Source organism: Sciurus carolinensis, chromosome 3 (genome assembly GCF_902686445.1).
Source record: "Sciurus carolinensis chromosome 3, mSciCar1.2, whole genome shotgun sequence".
Taxonomy (NCBI): Eukaryota; Metazoa; Chordata; class Mammalia; order Rodentia; family Sciuridae; genus Sciurus; species Sciurus carolinensis.
The window spans coordinates 1,852,794-1,874,035 of record NC_062215.1 but is presented as its reverse complement, the minus strand read 5'-3'; the positions used below and the strand labels follow the sequence as shown (position 1 = coordinate 1,874,035).

At 51.3% G+C, this 21,242-nt stretch overlaps 1 protein-coding gene across 1 annotated transcript in view; it reads left to right on the top strand.

Annotated features, from left to right (window-relative positions):
- Window positions 1-21,242, top strand: part of Rptor (regulatory associated protein of MTOR complex 1) — a 339,150-nt gene that overhangs the window by 251,765 nt on the left and 66,143 nt on the right. Inside the window, 2 exon segments of the mRNA XM_047544108.1 lie at window positions 4,583-4,666; window positions 6,192-6,302. Of these exon segments, the coding sequence (XP_047400064.1) occupies window positions 4,583-4,666; window positions 6,192-6,302 (195 nt within the window).

The following is a 21,242-nucleotide window of genomic DNA, read 5'->3' as shown; positions in this document are numbered from 1 at the left end:
GGCAGCACGGCCCTGGAAGCCATCGGCTCTTCCTTTGCCTGTGACTCATCAGTGTTTGCTGTAAGAGAGAGACCAGCCACTTATGGCCTGTGTCACACTCAGAGTAGACTGTGAGCCACCACGTATGCTCTCAGGGCTTTTGTTTGTTCTGCAGTGCAGTGCAGTGCAGTGCTGGGGATGGAACAGAGTTGCGCTACCACCGAGCTGCATCCCCAGCATTTTGGGTTAATTCTGAGTCAGGGTCTCACTAAGTTGCTGAGGCTGGCCTCAAACTTGAGATCCTCCTGGCTATTCCCAAGTTGCTGGCATTAGAGGTGTGCACCACCACACCCAGCCGGGAGATGAGCTTTATGTGTCCAGCCAGTTGATTTTTTGGTTATAAGATAGGACAGGATAGGAATACTCGGATTCGTCAGAGTGGAGACATTAGAAAGATTTCACCGAGCTTCTGTGTTCATGGATGTGGGAGAAGGTGTTTTTCTCAGGGATGCAGAACTGGTCGTATGAGCTCCTGTCAACATACACACCAAGGTCTAATTTATAATAATTTGAGGGGGAGGGGAAACTATGATGATTGTCTGGGGGTTGTGCCAGCACAGGACAGGAAGGAGGTCCCTTCCCATGTCCATGTAAATCCAAATCCCTCAGAGTGGGAGGACACTGTTCCCCCTGGAGGGCTCGGGTCTTGTTGCCTCCCTCCGTCTTATTAAAGCTGCTAACCATGGCACCGTCTGTCTTCACTGACCAAAGCTTCCCTGGTGGCTCCACTTCTGCGAGGTCATTTAAGACAGAGGTACAGCTTTCTCTGTCATGCTGTGCAATGTGACAGCGCTCCCTTCTTCTCTCGAGTCTGCTCTGCCCTGCGCCAGCGAGCTTTGCAGGCTTGAGAGATTATTCACCTGGCACAGAATGAGATTTCTTCTTGTCTAGGACTTTGCCCCAAGAGTGCCAGCCAGTAAAAGAGAGTTGGAGGAGTCATATGTAAATGTTGTAAAATGTAACAATTGTCTGTTCCTGCTGGCGTTACTAACCAGTGGGCAACAAAAGAACTGTGTGCCATATTTCACTATGATATTTTTGGTACATTTTGTATATTATCACTGCTTTTTTCCCTGACATTATAAAAAGAAAGTAAAAATAATTATTGTTCCCCTTGTGTGCTTTTAGATTAGTTTAAGACCATCCTGGGACTGCAAGGTGACCTATAAACAAATAATGAGACAAATTTTCAAAACAAAACAAAAATGCACCAGTAACAACAACAAAACAAAGCTGGACATTCAGCGGAGGCCAGTGTCCTTGCTGACTGGGCACAGGAAGTGGCCGGTGTAGGTGCCAGGTGGGCAGCGGGTGGCCCTTGTTGGCCGTGCTGCTCCCCAGGGGCCCCTCGTCTTACTCCCACAGTGCAATGGAGTGATGGTGGCCGTCCCCAGAGTGGGGGCTCTGTGCCAAGTGTATTGAATCCAGTTTTTTGGACCTGGCAGATAATCCTTTTGTAAATGGCCTTCTATTGACTTTTTTCTTAATGTTCCATTTACAATCCATGTCCCTCAGGGAAAGAGAGGGCCTCTGGAGCCAACTTGGATGCCAAGAAAGGAGAAATGGCATCTCCAAGTGATCTTTTAGGCACACCTAGCAGCAGGTTCTTCATCCCTGGGGAAACCTGTCCCCCAAGCCCTGCCAGCCCAGATGGATGGAAAACCTTAACTAAGGAGGAAGCGAGAAAGAAGGCATGGAGTGCCCGAGGCCAGCCTCTCTCACTCATCCGGTTACTTCCCCTTTGTTATTGCAATAGCCCGACCCTGTCATCTATAAATTTTCCTCTAGTGGCTTGGCAAGCCAGGCATTCTTAACTCAGGGGAAAAGCTCTCTAATACAGACTTACAGGTTTTCCGGATCCCTGCTACTTTTCTCATAAGCCAGAGCAAATTTTTTCCACCTACAACCTCAGAGGCATCAACTGATAGGCATGTAGGGTCCAGTGAGAGGTTTCAAAGGCCCGGCTCTGCAGATAAACCAGTCAACATGGAAATACTACCCTTCCAGCCAGACTCTGTCCCTTCTGTGCCTTTCAAACAGCAGGTCAGCTGAGGTGGAGAGGAAGGCATTGCTTGTTCTTAATGGCTGTTCTCTCCCCTCATCATTGCTGACCACATCTGCTGACCACATCTGCTGACCACAGTCATCTTGAGAGGAGCTCTGGAATCCCACAGCTTTGCGACTTCCTGGTGTGCTGGGCCTTACAGCTCTGTGTGACCTGCCTGGGGCTTGCCATTCCTACCTGCCTCCTCCTCAGGTGGCAGGTGAGCACAGATAGCCCAGGTGGAAGCGCAGAGGAAGTGCAGAAAAGAGGACAGAATGATTTCATAGGGTAACAGTTTGGTACTTTTACATAGATCTTGAAAATCAGTGTGAGCATTTCACAAGGAGAACTCTGTTCTCAATGTACCATTTTATTTTCAAATAAACATTGTGTCTGAGAGAACAGGGTTATTAGGTGTCAGCAGAAAGCAGCCTAGGGTGATGTTGTTACACACGCCCTGCACATACATGTGCTCACATGCCCTGTGCATTGACGTGCAGTGCCCCACAGCAGCGCTGACCCCCGGAGGTCCCTGGCACACTGCAGATCCAGGTCAGAACCTGAGCGCTGTCTCTGTTCGCCTGGCCATGGAGCCAGGTGCCTTAGCAAGCTCTGCTTTAACTGGTGTTCAGGCAGCCACTCTTGGTCCTCAGTCTGCTTGCCATGAATGAGAAGAAGCCCCAGCAACTCCTTCTGTTCACTGTCACTTATCTCTGTGATTTCCATGCTTCCTGGGGTAGCCTGAAACAGGAATTGGGTTTTTGGTTGATTTTTTATTTTATTTTATTTTATTTTTTGTACTGGGGATTAAACCCAGGGGCACTTAACCCCTGAGCCCTAGCCCTAGCCCCTTTTTATTTTTTATTGTGAGACAGGGTCCACTAAGTTGCTTAGGGTCTCACTAAGTTGCTGAGGATAGCTTTGGACTTGGGATCCTCTTGTCTCAGCCTCCTGAGTCACTGGGATTACAGACATGCACAACCACTTCTGGCCAGTCTATATTTTGTAAATAATTTGTGTTTATGTTTGGCTTTATTTTTCTTAAATATACAAGTCAGCAGAAGAAAGAAAAGATATAACGTTTGAACAAAAAAAAAAAAAAAATTGCCATTTTTCCCAACATTTCTTCATTGATGTTTATTTTCAAATAAGTATACACAATGGTAGCACAAAACCCTGTGCTACCCGAGGACTTCAGACTCGGCTGCTGGCGGGACACAGGCTGGCAATCAGTAGCTCAGGCAGCTAGCTGGTCCTGGGAGAGGCTGCGCAATGATGAGGACCCGTCCAGTGGTGCAGCCCCTCCCTCCCTGTGGCTACCCAACTCAGACTGGCCACCTCCCTTCCCCAGGTACCTTAATCTTTCCCAGTCTCTTCCTGGAACCCTGTGGTGGTAATGCGCTTGCCTAGCATGTGTGAGGCACTGGGTTTGATCCTCAGCACCAATAAAAGTAAATAAAGGCATGGTGTCCATCTACAACTTAAAAATAATTAAAAAGAAAAAGTCAAACATTTAAGTAGAAAACTAAAGGTACACATGATCGCTTTACTAGAGAAATAACCTATGAAAGGAAGTAATTTTACTAGTTGTGAAAAACTTCAGCTTAAAAGGACACTTTCACCTACCATATTGTTTAAGAGTAATAATAATAATAAAAACCTGATTCGGATTAGTCCTGGCTTTGGTCACTTAGTTTCACAAGGCCTTCGTGGGTGGGTGTTGTGTTGTCCTAGTTTCATAAATTGGCATATTGGGCTCTGAGTTGGCATGTGCCTTCCCAAGGCCACAACCCCCTGAGCCGGTGCTGCTGGTGCCACTGGTATAGAGGAAGGATGGCCTCCAGTAGGCGGCTCGGTAACGTTAGCACAGAAGCTTTGACCCTGTCATTCTGCTTCTCCAGTTTAGCCTAGGGGAGCAGCTCCTGAGGGTGTGCAGAGTTGTGCCTGTTGGGATATTCATCTCAGCCTTGCTTATAACAGCAACATTTTGTGATCATTTAAATATCTAGCAGCGGGGAAGTCATTCTTTAAAACTCACGTCTGTTGGTTAAATGAAACACTGTGCCCCCGTTGGGAATGGTGTGGCAAGTCATGGCCAGCGCTGGGGACCATCACCACGGTGTGTTCAGTTTAAGGAGGAGGCAGGAGTACAGGAACCTGTCGTCCGGTTTAGAACCAATCTGGGACACGTGGGGGTCTAAGACAATGGCCAGCAGCTGATAAACCAGAGTGCCACCACTGAGTCACCTTTCCAAGTGCAAGTGGAGCATTTGTTCTGCTCTTTTCTACAGTGAGCATATTTAACCTGTGAGGCAGAGATAAAGACTGTTTTCTTAATCTGTCCAAGAGTGTGAACTGCAGAGGGCAGAAGGAGCAAACGGACAGATGGAAAGGCCGTCAGGCCCCTGCTCTGAGCTGGCAGCCCGGGGTGGAGGCTTCCCGGGGTGGAGCGCGTTGGCACTGTCTTGCCCTGACACCCTCTTGTTCTTGTCTTTCCAGGTGCTGCTAAGCCAAGTGCACCGGCTGAGAGCCTTGGACTTGCTGGGAAGATTTTTGGACTTGGGTCCCTGGGCAGTGAGCCTGGTGCGTGCCGACTTCCTTCCGTGGGCCCAGGGCCGGGGGAGGGTGGAGATCAGCTTCCACATGACAGTCGGAACTTACCCAGTGATCCAGAAGGTGTCCCGGCATGTGGTCTAGGGTGCATGTCCTCTGCGGATGTCCAAGAAATCCGGAGGCCTTAGAGACCGCCTACCGTTCCTGCACACACTCAGCAGGCATGAGGTTGGGTCTTTTGTTTCTGCCTTGCCCCTGTTCCCGTCTGACGTCAGACTCAGTGCCGAGAGAGGACGTGCTGCTGGCGGGCGCTTTTCACGAGGCCCGCCCACCATTGCCAAGAGGCAGGGAGCCACAGGCCCGCGCACGTTCTCTCTTGGGAAGTCTTTGAATGCTCATTGCCGTCTTTTTTAACTATTATTTTAGGCACAGTTCTGAAGTGCTTTTCTGGTTACTCATTCTATAGCACAGCAGAAATGGCCATTTAAAGCAGAGAAGATTGGCAGAAATAGACTCAAGAATGATCTGGTTTTGTTTTTTTTTCCCAACAAATATATCACAAGGAAAATAAAAGGAAGATTGGGGGATATCTTTACATTAAAAGAGATTCAATGTGTGTATCTAAAAAGAGAAAATTTTAAAAAGGAAGATTCAAGAGACCTATCAGTGAAGTTGGGCACAGTGGCACATGCCTATAATCCCTGTGATTCACAGGCTGAGGCAGGAGGATCACAAGTTCAAGAGGAGCCTGGGAAATTCAGGCCCTGTCTCAAAATTAAAAGGGCTGGGGATATAGCTCAGTAGTAGAGTGGCCCTGAGTTCCCCAGTATCCAAAAACAAAAGGGACAGTGACCCATAAGACAATTGCAATAAGTATGTAGATCTTATTTGGTTCTGTTTGCAAATAAAAGTTTAAAAGTTGAAGTTTAAAAATTTATATTCAGGGAACAATTTGAAATTGAACTGACCTGGGGACGTAGCTCAGTGGTGGAGCACTTGCCTAGTGTGCACAGGCTCTGGGGTGGATCCCCAGCACTGCAAAACCAAACACAGCAGAACTGGGTGCTGCACGTTGTCAGAGAGTAACTGTCGGCCTTGAGGGTGCACGCCAAGTGCCTCACAGTGCAGTGTGGCTCCGGCCTGCCTCGGCACTAGGAGGGCAGCATGCGGGCAGAGGGAGCCACGGCGCTGGCGTGGGCATGCCAGGCTGCCTGCTGAGGTCCACTTCAGGGTTTTCCTTAATTAGGTACTGCCAGCACAGTGCTTATTAGTCAGCTACCATTGAGGAGGAGAGAGGAAGCCTAACAGTAGGAAGAATAACTCAGCGCCCATTCTTCCAGCACGTTGCTCCCTGAGGACAACTGTCTCTAGGTCAGTTCCGGTCAAGGCCAGAAGTACTGACACCTTCCAGGAATAAAATCAGAGACGGGTCCAGCTGCAGGAAGCCCTCAGCTTACTTTACGGGAGGCCCTTAGTTCCCGTGTGCTGAGGCGTAGTCCCCGGGGCTGTAGCTTATGGGGTCAGGCGGGAGCACTGACTGTCCTTCCCCCCCCAGGCCCTGTCGGTGGGCATCTTCCCATACGTGTTGAAGCTGCTTCAGAGCTCAGCCCGAGAGCTGCGGCCACTGCTCGTCTTCATCTGGGCCAAGATCCTCGCCGTGGACAGTGTGAGTGACCTCTGTCTATCCTTTGGAGGGCAGGGAAACAGGGCTTTGCATGTTGACCCTGGGCCACCCACCCAAATGACAGTGGCCACGGAGCCTGGACTGGGGCTGGCTCTCCTGCTGCATCTCCTGTCCCATGTCCTGCCCCGTGTGGCACCCAGCAGCTGCCTCTGGATGACTAACCCAGCCTGGTCTCTGTCACCCCCGCCATCAGCTGCCTGTCTTGCTTCTCTTACCACCTGCACTTTGTCCCCCGCCCCTTCCGTCCTCACGGCCACCCTCTGTGTTCCTGATAGAAGCTGGGGCCACCTCCCCAGGCCGTGGCAGCCTCTCCTGCCAGGGCTTTTTTCTCTTCCACTCCAACTCGAGCACCAACCTAGGCCCCAGTGCCACCCCAGCTCTCAGTGCAGTCCTGGCTGAGGTCCCAGTCGACTGCCTGGCTCTGCTCTCTTCACAGTGTCCCTGCTCCTCACCCCTGCTGGCCTGGCAGTCTCTTGCTCTCCCCACAGAGACCTGGACAGGGCCCCAACTCCTAACTCCATGCCAGTCTGCAGCTGACACAGAGGTCCACTGTCCCACAGGCTTGGTCCTGTGGGGATAATGCCACATCACCCAGGAGGTTTCAGAAGGAGGAGGGCTGAGCGATCCTACGGGTGGGGCTGCACACGTGCCAATTTCAACACAGGAAAGTCTTGTGGGGGTAGACGCCTGGCGTGGTGTGGGGAGGCAGAGGGCGGAAGACAGAGAGTCAGTTTCAGCAAGAGGTTAGTGGGAGAGCCCAGGGGACTGTGAGGGGTAAGAAACCTGTTGGTGACAGGCTGGAGACAAGAGGAAGCCCTGCATCTGGGTGACAGGTTCTGCTGTGTTAGCAGGCTGCGGGGATTAAAAATTTTAGAACAAAAAGCTGTCAGAACTAAGCCCTGGTTTATAAGAATTGTCTGGTCTCAGTATAAAGTCAATTGCAGAATAGAAATAAAGAGGGAGGAAGCTCTGCCCTAAGGAGAGTACAGGTCCTGTGGGCAGGAAGGCCAGGTGGCCTTGGGGGCAGCTGTTGAGGCTTGAGCCAGTGTGACAGAGGCAGCATCTCATTCAGACACAGCACACCTGCTGGCCTAGGAAGGAGGCTGGTGGGGGTTGGATCTGGGGTTTCCACCACCTAGTGGTGGTAGCTGGTGAGACCCTGGAGGGGATAGTGAAGGGCAGGTTCAGAGGCTGAGCTGCTGTCCTGGGGAGCCAAGAAGCACAATCATGGAGAGGAGAAAGGTGGGAGGGGCCTTAGCAGGCAGGAGGTTCCAGAGTGAACGTATGCTGGGCACAGGAGGGACGTCACCCTCTGCAGGGTGTGGGGGACAGAGGCGTCTGGGAAGCAGACACCGTGCTGGCCATCTGCCTTCCAGGCAACTCAGGGTTTTGTGTGGGGTTGGAACCCCCGCTTGGCAGGGAACCTGCGGAAGAAGTGGAACCAGTGCCGTGGTTGGCTGACTCAAGGGGCTTGGGAGCTAGGAGAGGGGCAGGCAAGGGCAGTTGGCTTTGCTTGCTAGCTTGTGTTTGAAGCAGTAGTCCCAACCATGTCTAGTTGAGGGACCTGGTCTGTGTTCCCAGCTGGAACTCGTGACCTCTGTGTGTGGGACACCTGCAGCAGGACTTTGAGCTGAAATCATCCTGCATTAGCCCCATGGAGTGAGGGGACACTTGTGGTGTGCTCACAGGAGAGGCCCCAAGGTCAGGGGCTGAGCTTGGCCCCGAGGCTGGGTCTGGAGCTTTCCACACAGGTGGGAAGAGGGAGAACAGAAGCCACAGCTCAGGTGGGTGCAGAGATTGTGGCCACGAAGCCTGAAGACCCTTGTCTTTCCTGTGAGGCAGAGCAGAAGAGAGTAGAGGACCCTGTGACCCTGTGTGTCCCCTCGCTCCTCCTCAATTCCCCTCCTTGCTCCCTGTGGACTCCCTGGCACCTGCTCAGCCCCTCCTCTCATGCAGATGTGCACCTGACCCTGACCTCCCCATACCACGTGTGCTCACGTACCACATTAGTGTCTGGAGACCCAAAGCTCAGCTGACCCCTGCCGAGGCTGTGCTAAGGGGCTTTCCAGGTGGACAGAAAGCCCTGCTTCTGCTGTGCATGCTGCCTTCACTGCATTTCTCTGCTTGGGCCTGGGTGCAGGACCTTTACCAGTGTTTCTTTATTGATCTTACACAGAGACTCTGTCAGACTCTTGGTAGTTCTGATTGTTTCCCAGTGGAGTCTCTTGACTTCTGTGTGGACCATCATGCTACCTGAATCAAAGCAGCCTGTTGCCTCTCCGGCAGCTGTAGGGTCTCTCATTTTCTAACCTGCCCTCCCCACCATGCACACACACACCTCCCCGGGACTCTAGTCCTGCTGTATTGGTGCTGTGGCATTGCATCCTGCAAGGCCCTGGTCTTCTGATCCCCTGATACTCAAGCTGCTCATCCGGGCGGACCTTACCACTGTTCCACCCTGACTCTTGCGGGGCCCCATGCTGTGCACCTGGCTCTCACCAGCAAATGCTTGTGTTTGCTCTATCATGACCAGAATAGTGAATATTTACGTAATAAATATAATTAGGTATATTTCAGCAAAATGTTTACCTTCACATTCCTTACGCTAACTTCCCATTTTTAAGAGATTGAGCAGGCACTGAACTTGAACCCATCACCCACTTGCTCCAGCAGGCCCTTCTCTCCCACTAAGTCACCCTGGACCTGGGTCCTGGCTGTGACCCTCATGCTGCCCGCCTCCTGCAGCGGGGTTTCAGCCACCATGGCCATGACATGGGGAGCTACATTACAAGTGATCACCAACAGGGACCTTTAGGGAACGACATACGAATCTCGTGTCTATCCAGCTTGACTTGTACACTAAAATTTACTCTTGCTAAAAGGAAAGCTTAGTTTATGGCCAAGGAAGCTGTTCTTTTTGATCATTCCCCTTGACCCTTCTTTCAGATTCACAAAAGAGCTGAGTCATGTAAACAAAGGGCTTTCAGGAGGTCGTGTTGAAGCTGTTTCTTTTCTACCCCATTATCTTTGTCATTTGTGTTGGCACTTTTAGGAGTTTATTGGCACCATTACTTGGTACCTGGCCATGGTAGCACATGGGAAGGCTGCTGGTGACATGAAGCAAAGAGCCCGCCATGAAGGGATGCCCAGGGAGGGGGCGGAGTAGAAAAGTCCCCCAGCACAGCGTGTGTAGCTGAGCTCACCAAGCTCACCCCACCCCCAGCCCTGCAGTGCTGCCGCACACACTTAGGCCAGCTGTGATTTTCATAATTGTCAGTCTCTAGTACCTTTTAGTGCCAAGAAGTAGACTATGTCTTTGTCATTTGGGGAGTGTCTGTGTCTGAAGACAGGTGGCCTGCTGTAACTGCACTTCAGTTATGTTGTCCGAGTTTGCAGCTGACCGTGCTGTCGCAGCATGCAGCGAATGGAGTCTGAAACTGCCTCTTGTTCCCCATGGCCTGCAGGGGCTGGCGGGCAGAGCTCACCATCAGCACAGGCTGTGGTGAAGGAGTTAGCCTGCGCACCACGCTGCCCACAGCCCAGCCACAAATGCCCTCCCTGCCTCCTCTTGCAGATCCACAGGTGCCAGTGCCCAGTTCACACACCGATGTCTTCACCCTCTGTTGCACCTGCTTATTTAATAGTGGCCACCCCCTGAGGGGCATTTTAGAATGTTTCTGGTTGAACCTGAGCCTCATCCTTCCTCTTGGTAACTTCCCTGACCATAATCCCCAGAGTTAAAATTCCATGTGGGTTTCAGCAGTTGTTTCTCCCCTCCTCACCTCTAGCAGGCTATATAGCTGGCCTACTTAGCTCTCCTAACATGTGGCCCCTGCTGAGCTCAGAAGCCCCTGAGTGACTTGAGTTTGCTGTCACTTGAGTTGGTGACATGTGAGGTCAAGGAGGCTGTCAGTCCCCAGTGTTCTGAGCATCCCTTGCACTGGAGCCAGCCAGCCCCCCGGCACACTCTGGGAGTCTGAGAAAGGTCAGGCCCCTGCAGACTGGGCCCAGCTGGTGTTTGAGCACTGCTGTCCACCATCTTGCTCTGGCCTCTTGGAGGACTCATGCTGTGGATGGCGAGTGCCTAGGTCCTTGGGAAGTGGGTTTGGGAAGAAGCAAAGGGGAAGACCTGAGGAAGAGGAACAGGGTAGAGCAGAACCCTGCGCCCTTTGGCCAACAGGGCAGCATGTATTATGGGGGCACTGATCTGACACAGCGTGGCCCAGGACAGGGAGAGCCTCTTCCAAGCCCTGAGTTCCGCAAGGAATCCTATCCCAGAGTATCTTCCAAGGTTACTCTCTGCTCCGTGTCTCATTGCCAGAGAGGGGGAGTCAAGAAGCAGGTCCAAATGAGGAACAGGAAACCAATGCGCCATCGTGTCCCCAGCTGCCATCGTTAGACTTGGCAGGCGAGGACTTCCAGATGTCATTGTACATCTGTTACACGTGTCGAAAAGGCAAGTCAAAGAGCTATAGAGAGCACCCAACTCACTGTAGACACGGAAATGGCAGTCTGTGACGTGAGGGACAGGCCCAGCGGGGTCAACAAAGGATGGCACGTTGCAGGAGAAAATAGCAGTGGAAAACATCCAAGCAGAAGCATGGTGAGAAGAGATTTGAATCCAAGGCACGTCATCGGGCCATGTGGAAACCACAAGAGATGTGACGTGGTGCCGGTGTCTGACGGTAGGCCGAGCGGTGCTGAGAGTCGTGGCTGTACGCGCAGCCTGCTGGGGCAGCAGCCCGGCCCAATCCCAGAAGAGCGAGGGAGGCAGGCAGGCAGGCAGGCTAAACTTTTCAAACTTGAGGAAATCTATAAGCCCACAGGTCCAGGAAGCTCAGTGAGCCCTGGGCACAAGAAACGTGAAGAAAACTACATCAGTGCACTTCATAGCCAGTGTTAAATTTGAAAATCCAAAAAGCAGCCAGCACAAAAAAATGGGGGGAAGCAGGCAAAGATAAGGATAACAGCAAATTTCTACCAGAATCAGTGGAAAAAGCCTGCAGTGGAGCAACATCTTTGAAGCACTGAAAAGAACTGTCAACCTACAATACTGTACCAGTCAAAGTATCTCTCAGAGATGGAGAAAAACAGACTTTTAACAGGGTGCAGTGGTGCATACCTGCCATCTCAGTGACTCGGGAGGCTGAGGCAGGAGAAGCACAGGTTCAAAGCCAGCCTCAGCAACTTAGCTAGGCCGAGGGTGTAGCTCAGTGGGGGAGCACCCAATACTCCCTCCCCCACAAAAAGAGACTTTAAAAATAAAACACACACACTGAACAAAATCGTCACCAAAGACACACACTACTGCCATGTCGGACAGAGCCCTTTAGCCTGAAGGACAGCGAGGCTCTCCAGAAAGGAATGAGAAGCGCCGGAGAGTGCATGTGGATGGATAGTGATTGCTTTCTAGGCACTTGGGTCTCTGAGAGATGACTGGCTGAACCACAGTAACGGTGGGGCGCTGTGCAGTTTATAACTTGGGGCAGCAGAAGGGTCAGGAGGAAAGAGGCCAAAGAGGTCCTGTCTTTCAGCTTTTATGGTTTGTTCTTTTGCTCGGTGGTTAATGTCACCTGGAGGTGAATTCCGAGTTAGGAATGTGGCCCAGGGCTGCGGGCAGCTTAGTGGAACAGCACTTGCTCATGTGCAGGATGCTGAGTGTGATCTCCAGGGCCACTTCACAAAGAGCCAGATGCGGCCATGACCCTTGCTCCTACAAGTCCTCTACATGACTACAGCTGAGGAAGAACCAGCTGGCAGCAAAGGGAAGTGCTTGAAATCATGCATGTGCAGACTCATACCAGAGAAGGAGGGAACAGGGAAAGAGCAAGACCCAGAGAAAAGATAAGAGGCTAGCATGAAGAAGTCTCAGGACCGCCACTGAAAGGAAGAGGGTGTCAGGTGGGATGAACAGCAAGGACAAGCTGGACGCTGCCCACAGAAAGTGCACTTTCAAACAGCAGCTAAGTAAAGAGATGTAAGGGGTGGGACAGGTCTGCCCTACCACCACGAGGCACAGGAGGGCTGCAGTGCCCTGCGACAGCTGAGGGTGTGTCAGGACAGAAAGGAGCCCGTCCCTGGGGAGCGCAACGTGTGTTCTCCCAGTATCGAGAGTCCCTGAACACCTAAGTCATGGCAGGTCCGCCAGGAGACAAGTAAATTCATGATCCAGTCAGAGTTCAGTACTCTTACCTCAGCAATAGAAGGAACAAGTAGAAGAGAAGTCAGCAAGGAAAGAGGATGCGGACAGCACTGTCCACTGCTGACTTTCACGGAGCTACGTGCCACACAGCAGCCACATGGGACAAGCCATGGAGCTCCACCACCAAGTCAGACACAGCACTCTGAGCTAAGCGCAGCCTCGGGAGAGGGAAGGCCGCTAGACCAGATAATAGGCACCACACGAGTCAATGGGATATGAGGTGTAAGGTGGGCTTTAAGTAGATAACCATGGAATTTGTAAACATGATACATATCAGTAACACATTGAAGTAACACTCTATTATTACATGTAAAGTATAATTAAGATCATGGACAAGTAATTAAAATGTTTAAATACATATACCTTTTATGTGAAGATACAAAATCAAGAAAAATTTTAACATTTTTCAGAGAAACAAATCTTAAGGGAAATTTTTTAAATGCTTTTTATTGGATGAGATTAACAATCCAACATAGCAAAATTTGTGGGTACAGCTGAGTAGTGTGTGGACTGCCCACACTCTTGAGAGGAAAGGCCACGCTCATGGCCACAGCCTCTAAGACCTCAGTAAGAGAAAAAGCTGACAAAATCTCAAGGAGGAGGAGGAAGAAAATAATCAAGACCAGAGGGGAAATCAGCGTGAAAGGAAACAGAAGCAGCCTAGAAAATCAATTCGTCAGAAGCCCGTCTTCAAACAGATCAGTAAGATTGACGAGCACCACCTGCCAAGGAGACGCCAGGAGACGCAAACTCCCTGTGTCTGGAGCGACCGGGCAGCCTGAAGAGCCCAGAGGCTTTGAGGTGGGGACCGCCACTGAAAGGGAGAGGGCGCCAGCGGTCGGCCCTGGAACACGAGCACTGACAGGGACGCGCCACTCCCCCAGGGAGAGACCGTCCAACAGCACACATCCGTGGAGAAGTCGCACTCCCCTGCAGGGACGCCTGCAGGACCCTTGTGTCCCTGAGGACTCTCCCGGACGGGAGGGAGAGGTGTGGCTGGCACTGCACCCCGTCACGCCATTCCCTCAGCTCTGCCCGGGTACCAGGCAGCAGGCTGAGTGCTCTCAGGACACTGCGGCCTTCGGCAGCGCCTCTCCAGCCACAGTCGGCGTTGGCAAGAAGAAAGACGGCTGGGCCAGTGAAGGGCAAAGGTGACAGCTCACGAGAGGAAAGAGCACACCACCACACGTGAGGTCCCGCTCCAACTCAGCAGCACAGAAGGAACCCGTGGTGGGACCCTCCTGACAGCACCTCCAGGAGCTACGGCTGTGGCTTCCATGGCCCAGGAGCCAGCCCAGGGCCTGCCTCGCCACCAGCCTGCAGCATTGCACTGCTGGTTCTGTTCTGTTCTGCGTTTTTGTTTCGGCGCCCAGGGGAGTTCACTACTGAGCCACATCCCCAACCGTTTTTATTTTTATTTTAAGACAGGTCTCGCTGAAAAGCCCAGGCTGACCTCATTATCAGCGTGGCCCCCATGCCCATCTGTTGCACTGGGAGTTCTCAGTGGTCAATGAGGCAAGAGGAAACAACATCCAGATTGGAAAAGAAGACATAGGACTACCTTTATTTTCCAAGAACATGATCTATGCAGAAAATGTGTTCAAATCTATTTTTAAAAGACACTACAACTAATAAGTAGGTTTAGTATGTTTGCCAGTTCAAAGATCTATTTACAAATACCAATTTATTTATGTTTGCTAGTAATGAACAATAAGAATTTGAATTTAAAATAGACGTTTACAATAACATGAAAATATGAAATAACTTAGGGATAAAGTTTCACAAAAGATATGCAAGATCTATATACTAAAACTCACGGATGATTGTTAAGAGGAATCAAGGAAGACCAAGTAAATAAAACCTAGTCCATTAATATGAGTACAGATTCTAAAATCCATATGGTAATGCAGAGCACCTAGACGAATAGATAATAGGACAGAAGGAAGTCAATAAATAAACCCACCCCAACCTGGGAGCAGTGGCACTCACCTGTAGTCCCAGCTCCTTGGAGGGACTGAATTAAGAGGATCACTTTAGTCCTGGAGTTTGAGACCAACTTGAGCAACATAGCAAGACACCATCTCAAAAAAAGAAAGAAAGAGAAAAAAGAAACCAGTTATCCACATGGATAATAGATTTTCAACAAAGAAGCAAAGACAAATCAATTCAGGGCAGAAAAGATAGTCTTTTCAACTATGAGGGGCAGGTCAACTATGTGGTACCGTGACAATCGTGTATCCATGTGCAAGAAAAATGAACTAGAGCCCATACCTTGGATTGCACACAAATCAATTCCAGATGGATCACAGATGAAATGTTAAAGTTACAACTATAAAGTTTCTAGGAGAAAATAGAAGAAACTGCCATGACCCCTGATTAAGCAAAGATTTCTCATGAGACTCAAAGAACAGTCCTTAGGGAACAGATTAACAAATTGGTCATCATCAAAAGGAAAACGTCTACTGTGAATACATCAGGAGAATGAGCAGAGTTCACAGGGAAAGTGTGTGCCAATCGTGTGTCTGATAGAAAACGTACCCTGAGAACATACGAGAACTCCCCAAACTGAATCTGAAAACAAACACATGCCAAGAAAAGTGGGCCGCAGGGCCAAGAGACACTTCACTGAAGAAGCGTGAGCGGCCAACACACATGAAGGCAGGCCCGGCACCGTCAGCCAGTAGCAGGGTGCGCTTCAGCCCCCCTCGGGTCCCTTGCCACTGCAGGACACTCGCCCATGGTGCCGCCCTCCCGCACGTGGGTGACACCCGGGAGACCCGGGAGACTGCAGCGTGGTGCTCCCAGCAGCTTTATTCATAGTAGCAAAAACCAGAAGTAGCAAGCGGATGAATAGGCCAGGCGAGGTCACCACGAGGGGAGACCCCTCGAAGGAAGCCGGCGGCCCAGCAGACTCGACTGCCACCTTCACAAAGCAGAGCAGGGCTGTGCGGGGCGAGAGGGCGCAGCAGGGTTGCCAGGGCGAAGATGGCGCATGTGGGCCGACCTCAATGCCCTCATGCCAGCGTGTCACGGGAGGCACGAAAGTCCAGCCTCTAGCCTCCCCCGTGGCCCTTCTCCTCCGTGAAGCCGATAAGCGATCCACTGGCAGCCCCCTGCAAGGGACCTGTGCCTCCCTTCCAGCTGTTCAGGCGTGATGGCCCCGGGCCAGACCCAGAGCTGGGCAGGGCGCCCTGTGCCCAGCAGGAGGAGTTGGCGTGGGGGCTGCATATTGGCAATAGTGCCACATCGCCGCTGGGTTTCTTGAGAGCAGTGATGGTTCTGTGGCTATGAAGGCATGTCCCTTTCCCTAGGAACGTCTCTGCAGAGCAGTGTGCTGTCTGCAGCTTTCAAGAGCCCAAAAGAGGCAGGGGCAGGATGGGGTGCGGGGGGCAGGGGAACGATGTGGCACAAGTCTTTTTTCAGCTCTCCTGAGGGCCACGTGGTGGGGTCAGAGGTCATGAGCACATGACTTCTTGATGGCCATAGAAAATGTGGCCAGACCCATGCTGTTGCAGCGCACACTCGGGGAAAATGGGGGTGGTAGAGGTCTTTAATAAGTTCCTCCCGTCTGTTATCATTTTTCTCTCTGCTAATTAACAAGATTAAGGGAGGGGAGGCAGTTAATTAAGGACTGCTATAGCTGGATTCCAGTTAATTGAGTTTTTTCATAGGCACAATTAATATGCAATTCAGGCAGACCTTCCTCGTCACAGTTAATAAAGTTTTATTTATAGTGCCACTGGGGAACACCAAGGGCACAGGGTCAATGAATGTGGAAAAACACTCTGAGCTGGTATTCATGAAGTAAATCCACATTTGGGGGTGAGAAGAGACTTGGCCATATGTGCAGGCTTCCCTGGTCCCAGGAAAGCGTCAAGTTGGGAGTAACAGGAAGAGCAGGGTTTCATCTTCCTGCGCAGTCTCAGATTCTCTGCTGTTGCCACTGCAAAGTGACTTCCTCGCAGTTTGCTCACTCGGACTTCCATAGCCTCTCCTCTCCCCATTCCTTGGCTTTGCCCCACCTGCCCACTCTGCCCTTCCTCACACATACACACAAACTCCTTTGAGACAGTGTTCAGTGTTCAGGGTCAGCTTTCTCCTCACCCATTGAGGCTGGCGTCCCCAGCACCACACCCTGATAGCACAAAACCCCGGGCCCTGGTGTCCCCAGCAGCAGCGCGCCAGGACCACCTGTGAGAGCTGCCTCCAGGGCCAGGCTCTGATTGTTGGATTGTGTCCTGGACTCCTGTTCCTGTGCTTTCTACAGTAATGAACTTTTTTAAATAGTCGTGGAGGGCTGGGGCTGTAGCTCAGCGGTACAGCACCTGCCTAGCGTGTGGGAAGCACCGGGTTCCCTCCTCAGCACCACCCAGAAGTAAGAGTAAAATAAAGGTATTGTGTCCATCTACAACTACGAAAAATATTTTACAAAAGACAAGGCAGTCCTAGATTTTCAGAAACCTGGAGAAGCGGAGTTCCCATGCAGCGCGCCCCAGCTTGCCCGGCCCCGTCCTCCTGCCTTGGTGTGCTGCCCTCGTGGCTAAGGAACTATGTCAGTGCGCTGAGCTCGTCCAGGCGCCGTGGGCTCACACGTCACCTCGGCTTTATGTCCAGGATCCCAGGCAGGGTCCTTCAGTCCCTGCGTCCTCCTGGCTCCCTGCGCTCCTCTGGCTGAGCCCTCCTCTGGCTGTGAGGCACACTGGGCAGGCTGCTGCCCCCTGCAGTGTGTCCGGTGCTCTCGCAGTGGTTAGACCCGGAGGCGGGGGCCCTCTCGCACATGCCCTGGGTCCCTGAGTCCCGTGGCTGTGGGTGTGGCTACCTGGCTGAGGCAGTGTTTGCCGGGTGTCTTCTGTGAGAGCCCTTGGCTCCTGCTGGACTCTTCCCAGCACAGTCCCCTTGTCTTTGGGCACGCTGTCCACCTGTCCGCCTGTCCGCCTCTGCTCTGCCTGCTCTGAGGCCTGGTCTCGGGCCTCACAGTTTTGCGCTTGTTTTCCTGGGGCTGCTTCCTTCGCGCTCCCCCTTAGGGAACCAGCCTCTCTGCCACCCACCTTCCAACAAGCTGTGACTGGATGGAGTAAAGCGGCTTCCACCCCAACATCGGGAGCCTTGCCAATCAGGGTGGGCAAGACAGGAGCGTCCTCGGATGCCAGCCTCCAGCCCAGAGCCCCTCGGGCCTCATGGTCTCCTTTGCCTCCTGCTTGGTCCACCTGAGTTGCTTTCTGGACCACTTCGGTTGCAACATGCAGGAAATAGGGAGCATGGGATATTAGGAGCGGGCACTTCACAGCTGCTGCTGGCAGGAGAGGGCCATTCCAAGTACAAGTGTGCTGCACTCAGTGTCGTTTTTATTGTCACACACAGTGGCCCCCTCTTAGCTGTAATCGTAGGTGAGTGAGGGGCTGCTTTTCAGGTGCCCTCAGACGGGGAGATCCAGGTGCACCCTCGTGCAATCCCTGGAGAACTGTGGGCCAGGAAGGCAGAGCCCTGCCCAGCAGGAGCCAGGTCCCCAACTCAGTCCTGGTAGGGCCTCAGAAGACCACTGTCAGGAGGAAACCAGGCCCAGGCAGGAGGGCCATTGGTGATGGTCCAGGCTGCTGCTGGGTCTGTCTGTCTGTGCCCCCTGGAGAAAGTGAGGGTGTCGTCAGGAGGGTGCAGTTGTTTCGGGTGTGTCTGGGTTGCCAAGGATGAAAGGAGAAGCAAAGGGAGTGAGCCAGAAGTGCCGCCTGCTCACCAGGCACGAGGGGTGTGCACCCCAGCAGCCTGGGTCAGGCCCTGGGCATTACCATCCAGAGGTGCTGGGCTCATTGTCTCCGTTTGGCCCAGAATTGAAGAACAGGACACAGAGATAGCAAGCAAGCAGCAGGTTTAGCGCAAAAGCAACGGTAACAGACTTCTCTGAAGAGAAGGGGCCCAGAGCCAGGAGTCCAGTGGGGGAGTTTTAGCTTGTTCTTGTTTTGGTCCCTGGAATTTCCTCCTTTCCTTATCTCCTCCTCTGTCCATGCATTTGCTTTGGTTTTTCTATTGGTTCCCGTGTTTAGGAGCACAAGTATGGAAGTGTCTGTCTGATTGGGTCCTCGCTTGTGTCCACAAGTACTTTCGTCAACCGGGAAGTTGACCTCATTGGAAGACCCTCTCCGTCCTCCTTTGTTCTGACCCTGGCCCCAACCTCCTCACTCGCCATCTTGCCCTGGCTGTCAGTGCCCTTCTACATCACCCTCATGGGGGACGGGAAGCAGGAGCAGGCCAGAGGTCCACAGACGGCAGCACGGTTGTCAGGCCAGCTGCACCACTTCAGCCAAGGGAGTGAAGGCTCATGGGAACCCTTGTGGAGCTGCCTGGCTGGGCTGCAAGTGGGTGTCAGAAAGCAAAGATAGTTTGCTCCTGTCCCATCTCTGGTGTCCAGCTTTCCTCCCCTGACTTCATCAGTTTGGTGGGAAGGATAGCCACAGTTGACTGGGAGCGACCTGCATGGTCTTGGAAGCACCAGCTTAGGACTCACTGGCTGCTCTCTCCCGCTGATAGGACCAAGATCCTGAGGGCCTTGCCCAGAGGGAAGGGGCTGAGTGGGGTGTCCCCAGCATCACTGCCCAGGAGAAGCTACGTGGAGGAGTATGACCTATTAGTGTTCATGTGGAGACAGATTGCATTTTTATGTTGGAAGAAGTTGCTGGGTGCCACTCAGCTGTGCACTTGGAAGTGGTTAGCATGGTGGAGTTTGTTAAATGTATCTTACCACAATTTTTAAAAACTTAAAAGAGTTTACACCAAAAAAGCAAACAATACTATATTCACTTTTACAAATATTTGGAAATAATGCAGCAAACAAACAGATGATACACCACAACCAAATGGGGTTTATCCAGGGATGCAAGGATGGTTCAGCATTAGGGAAGCTACTGAGGTGACTGAATGCATTGCAGGATGGAAGAATCTAGCATGACCTTCTCATGAAAGAAGAAAGCATGCATAAAGTGGCCATTGGGAGCTCCTTCCCCCCCACACAGCATTTCACACCAACCCAGCAGCAGCTCACTGAGCGTTGCCACTAAGGAACAAGGCCAGGGGCAACCGCCATTAGCAGCCCATCCCATAGATGGGAGAAAGAAAGGCATGAAACTAGAAAAATAAGACTATCACTGTAAGTGATAGGAATATGGGCCTAGAACCCAATGGGATCAATTAAATACTAATAAAAGAACTTATTAAGATGGAAGGCTTAAGATTAACATACAGAAATCAAAAGTAACAACCAGCTAGAAGATAAAATGGAGAAGAGCACCCATTTATAGTAGAATCATAAATCTAGGAATAATCTTAACCTGAGACATGAAAAGCCACTGTGAGAAAAACCTTAAACATTCCTGAGAGACAGAAAAATCAACAAAAAGCATAGCCTGTTCTTTTACAGAAGGGTTCAATGTCATAAATATGTCAGTGTTCCCTCAGCTAATTTATAACTTTAATATAATCCCAATAAAATTACCAGCAGGCTTTTTTTCTGGGACTAGACAAACGATCCAAACTTCATGTGGAGAAATAAATAAGAAAAGGCAGGACTATTCTGAATAGGAAGAGTAATGATGGAGAACTGGTCCTGCCAAATACCAAAGTCGCCGTGATGGCTCAGGAATGAATGACAGTGTGGGGCTGCCACACAGACCCATGATCACTGGAGCATCACAGACAGACCTAAGTGGACGTGAAACGTGAGTGGTGGAGACCCCACCTCGTGCCAGTGAGGCCGCCGTGCAGACTTTCTGATTTATGGTGTTGGACTCACGGGGAGGCATTTACAGTTTGATCTTAAACGTCCCCCGGAGGCCCTTGAGCCTTTGCTGTTGGGAGGCAGTGGAGCCTCTAAGAGGTGCGACCTCACGGGAGGTCTTGGTCACTGGGAACACGCCCTCAAGGAGATAGTGGGAAGCCAGCCCCTGCTACTTCCTCCATCTTTGCTTCCCAGTTGCTATGGGATAAGTAGTTTGCTCTACCACTTGCTTCCACTGTGATATCCTACCTTGCCATAGGCCCAAAAGTAGTAGAGCTAACAACCACAGAATGAAACCTTCAGCCAAACTAGACCTTTCCTCCTTGTACATTGATTTGCTCAGGTATCTTGTCACAGCAGTGGAACACTAACACAGAAGCTAATGCTGAACACCATAATTATAGAGAATGTGTTTTCAAATATAAAGAGTGAAACCATAAAAGTTTTAGAAGAAAACCCAGATGTGTTAGCTTTCTCATTGCTGTGATCAAAATACCTGACAAGAGAACTTAGAAGAGGAAACATTTATTTTGAGCTTACTATTTCAGAGATTTAGTCCACAGTGGGCCAACTCCATTGCTTTGGGTTAGGCAGAATATCATGGCAAAAGGGCATAGAGGAAAGTCGAGTAGCCAGGAAATAGGGGGATAAGGAGAGGAGCCACAGGAAAGATGCATCCTAGAGTCCAAAGGCTCAACCTAGATGTCTGAAAAGTAGCACACCTGGCTGCATTCACCCAGTGACTCACCTCCTCCTGCCGTGCCCCACCTGCCCAGTTACCTCGCAGTTAGCCCAAGATGGACTGATGAGATTACACCTCATTATCTAATGATTTCACCCCTCAGTATTCCTGCATTAATATAGGAGTTTTGGGGGGACACCTCACATCCAAACCCATCTCTGGCCTCTAAGAGCTTATGTCCATCTCACAATGCAAAATGCATTGAGTCCATCT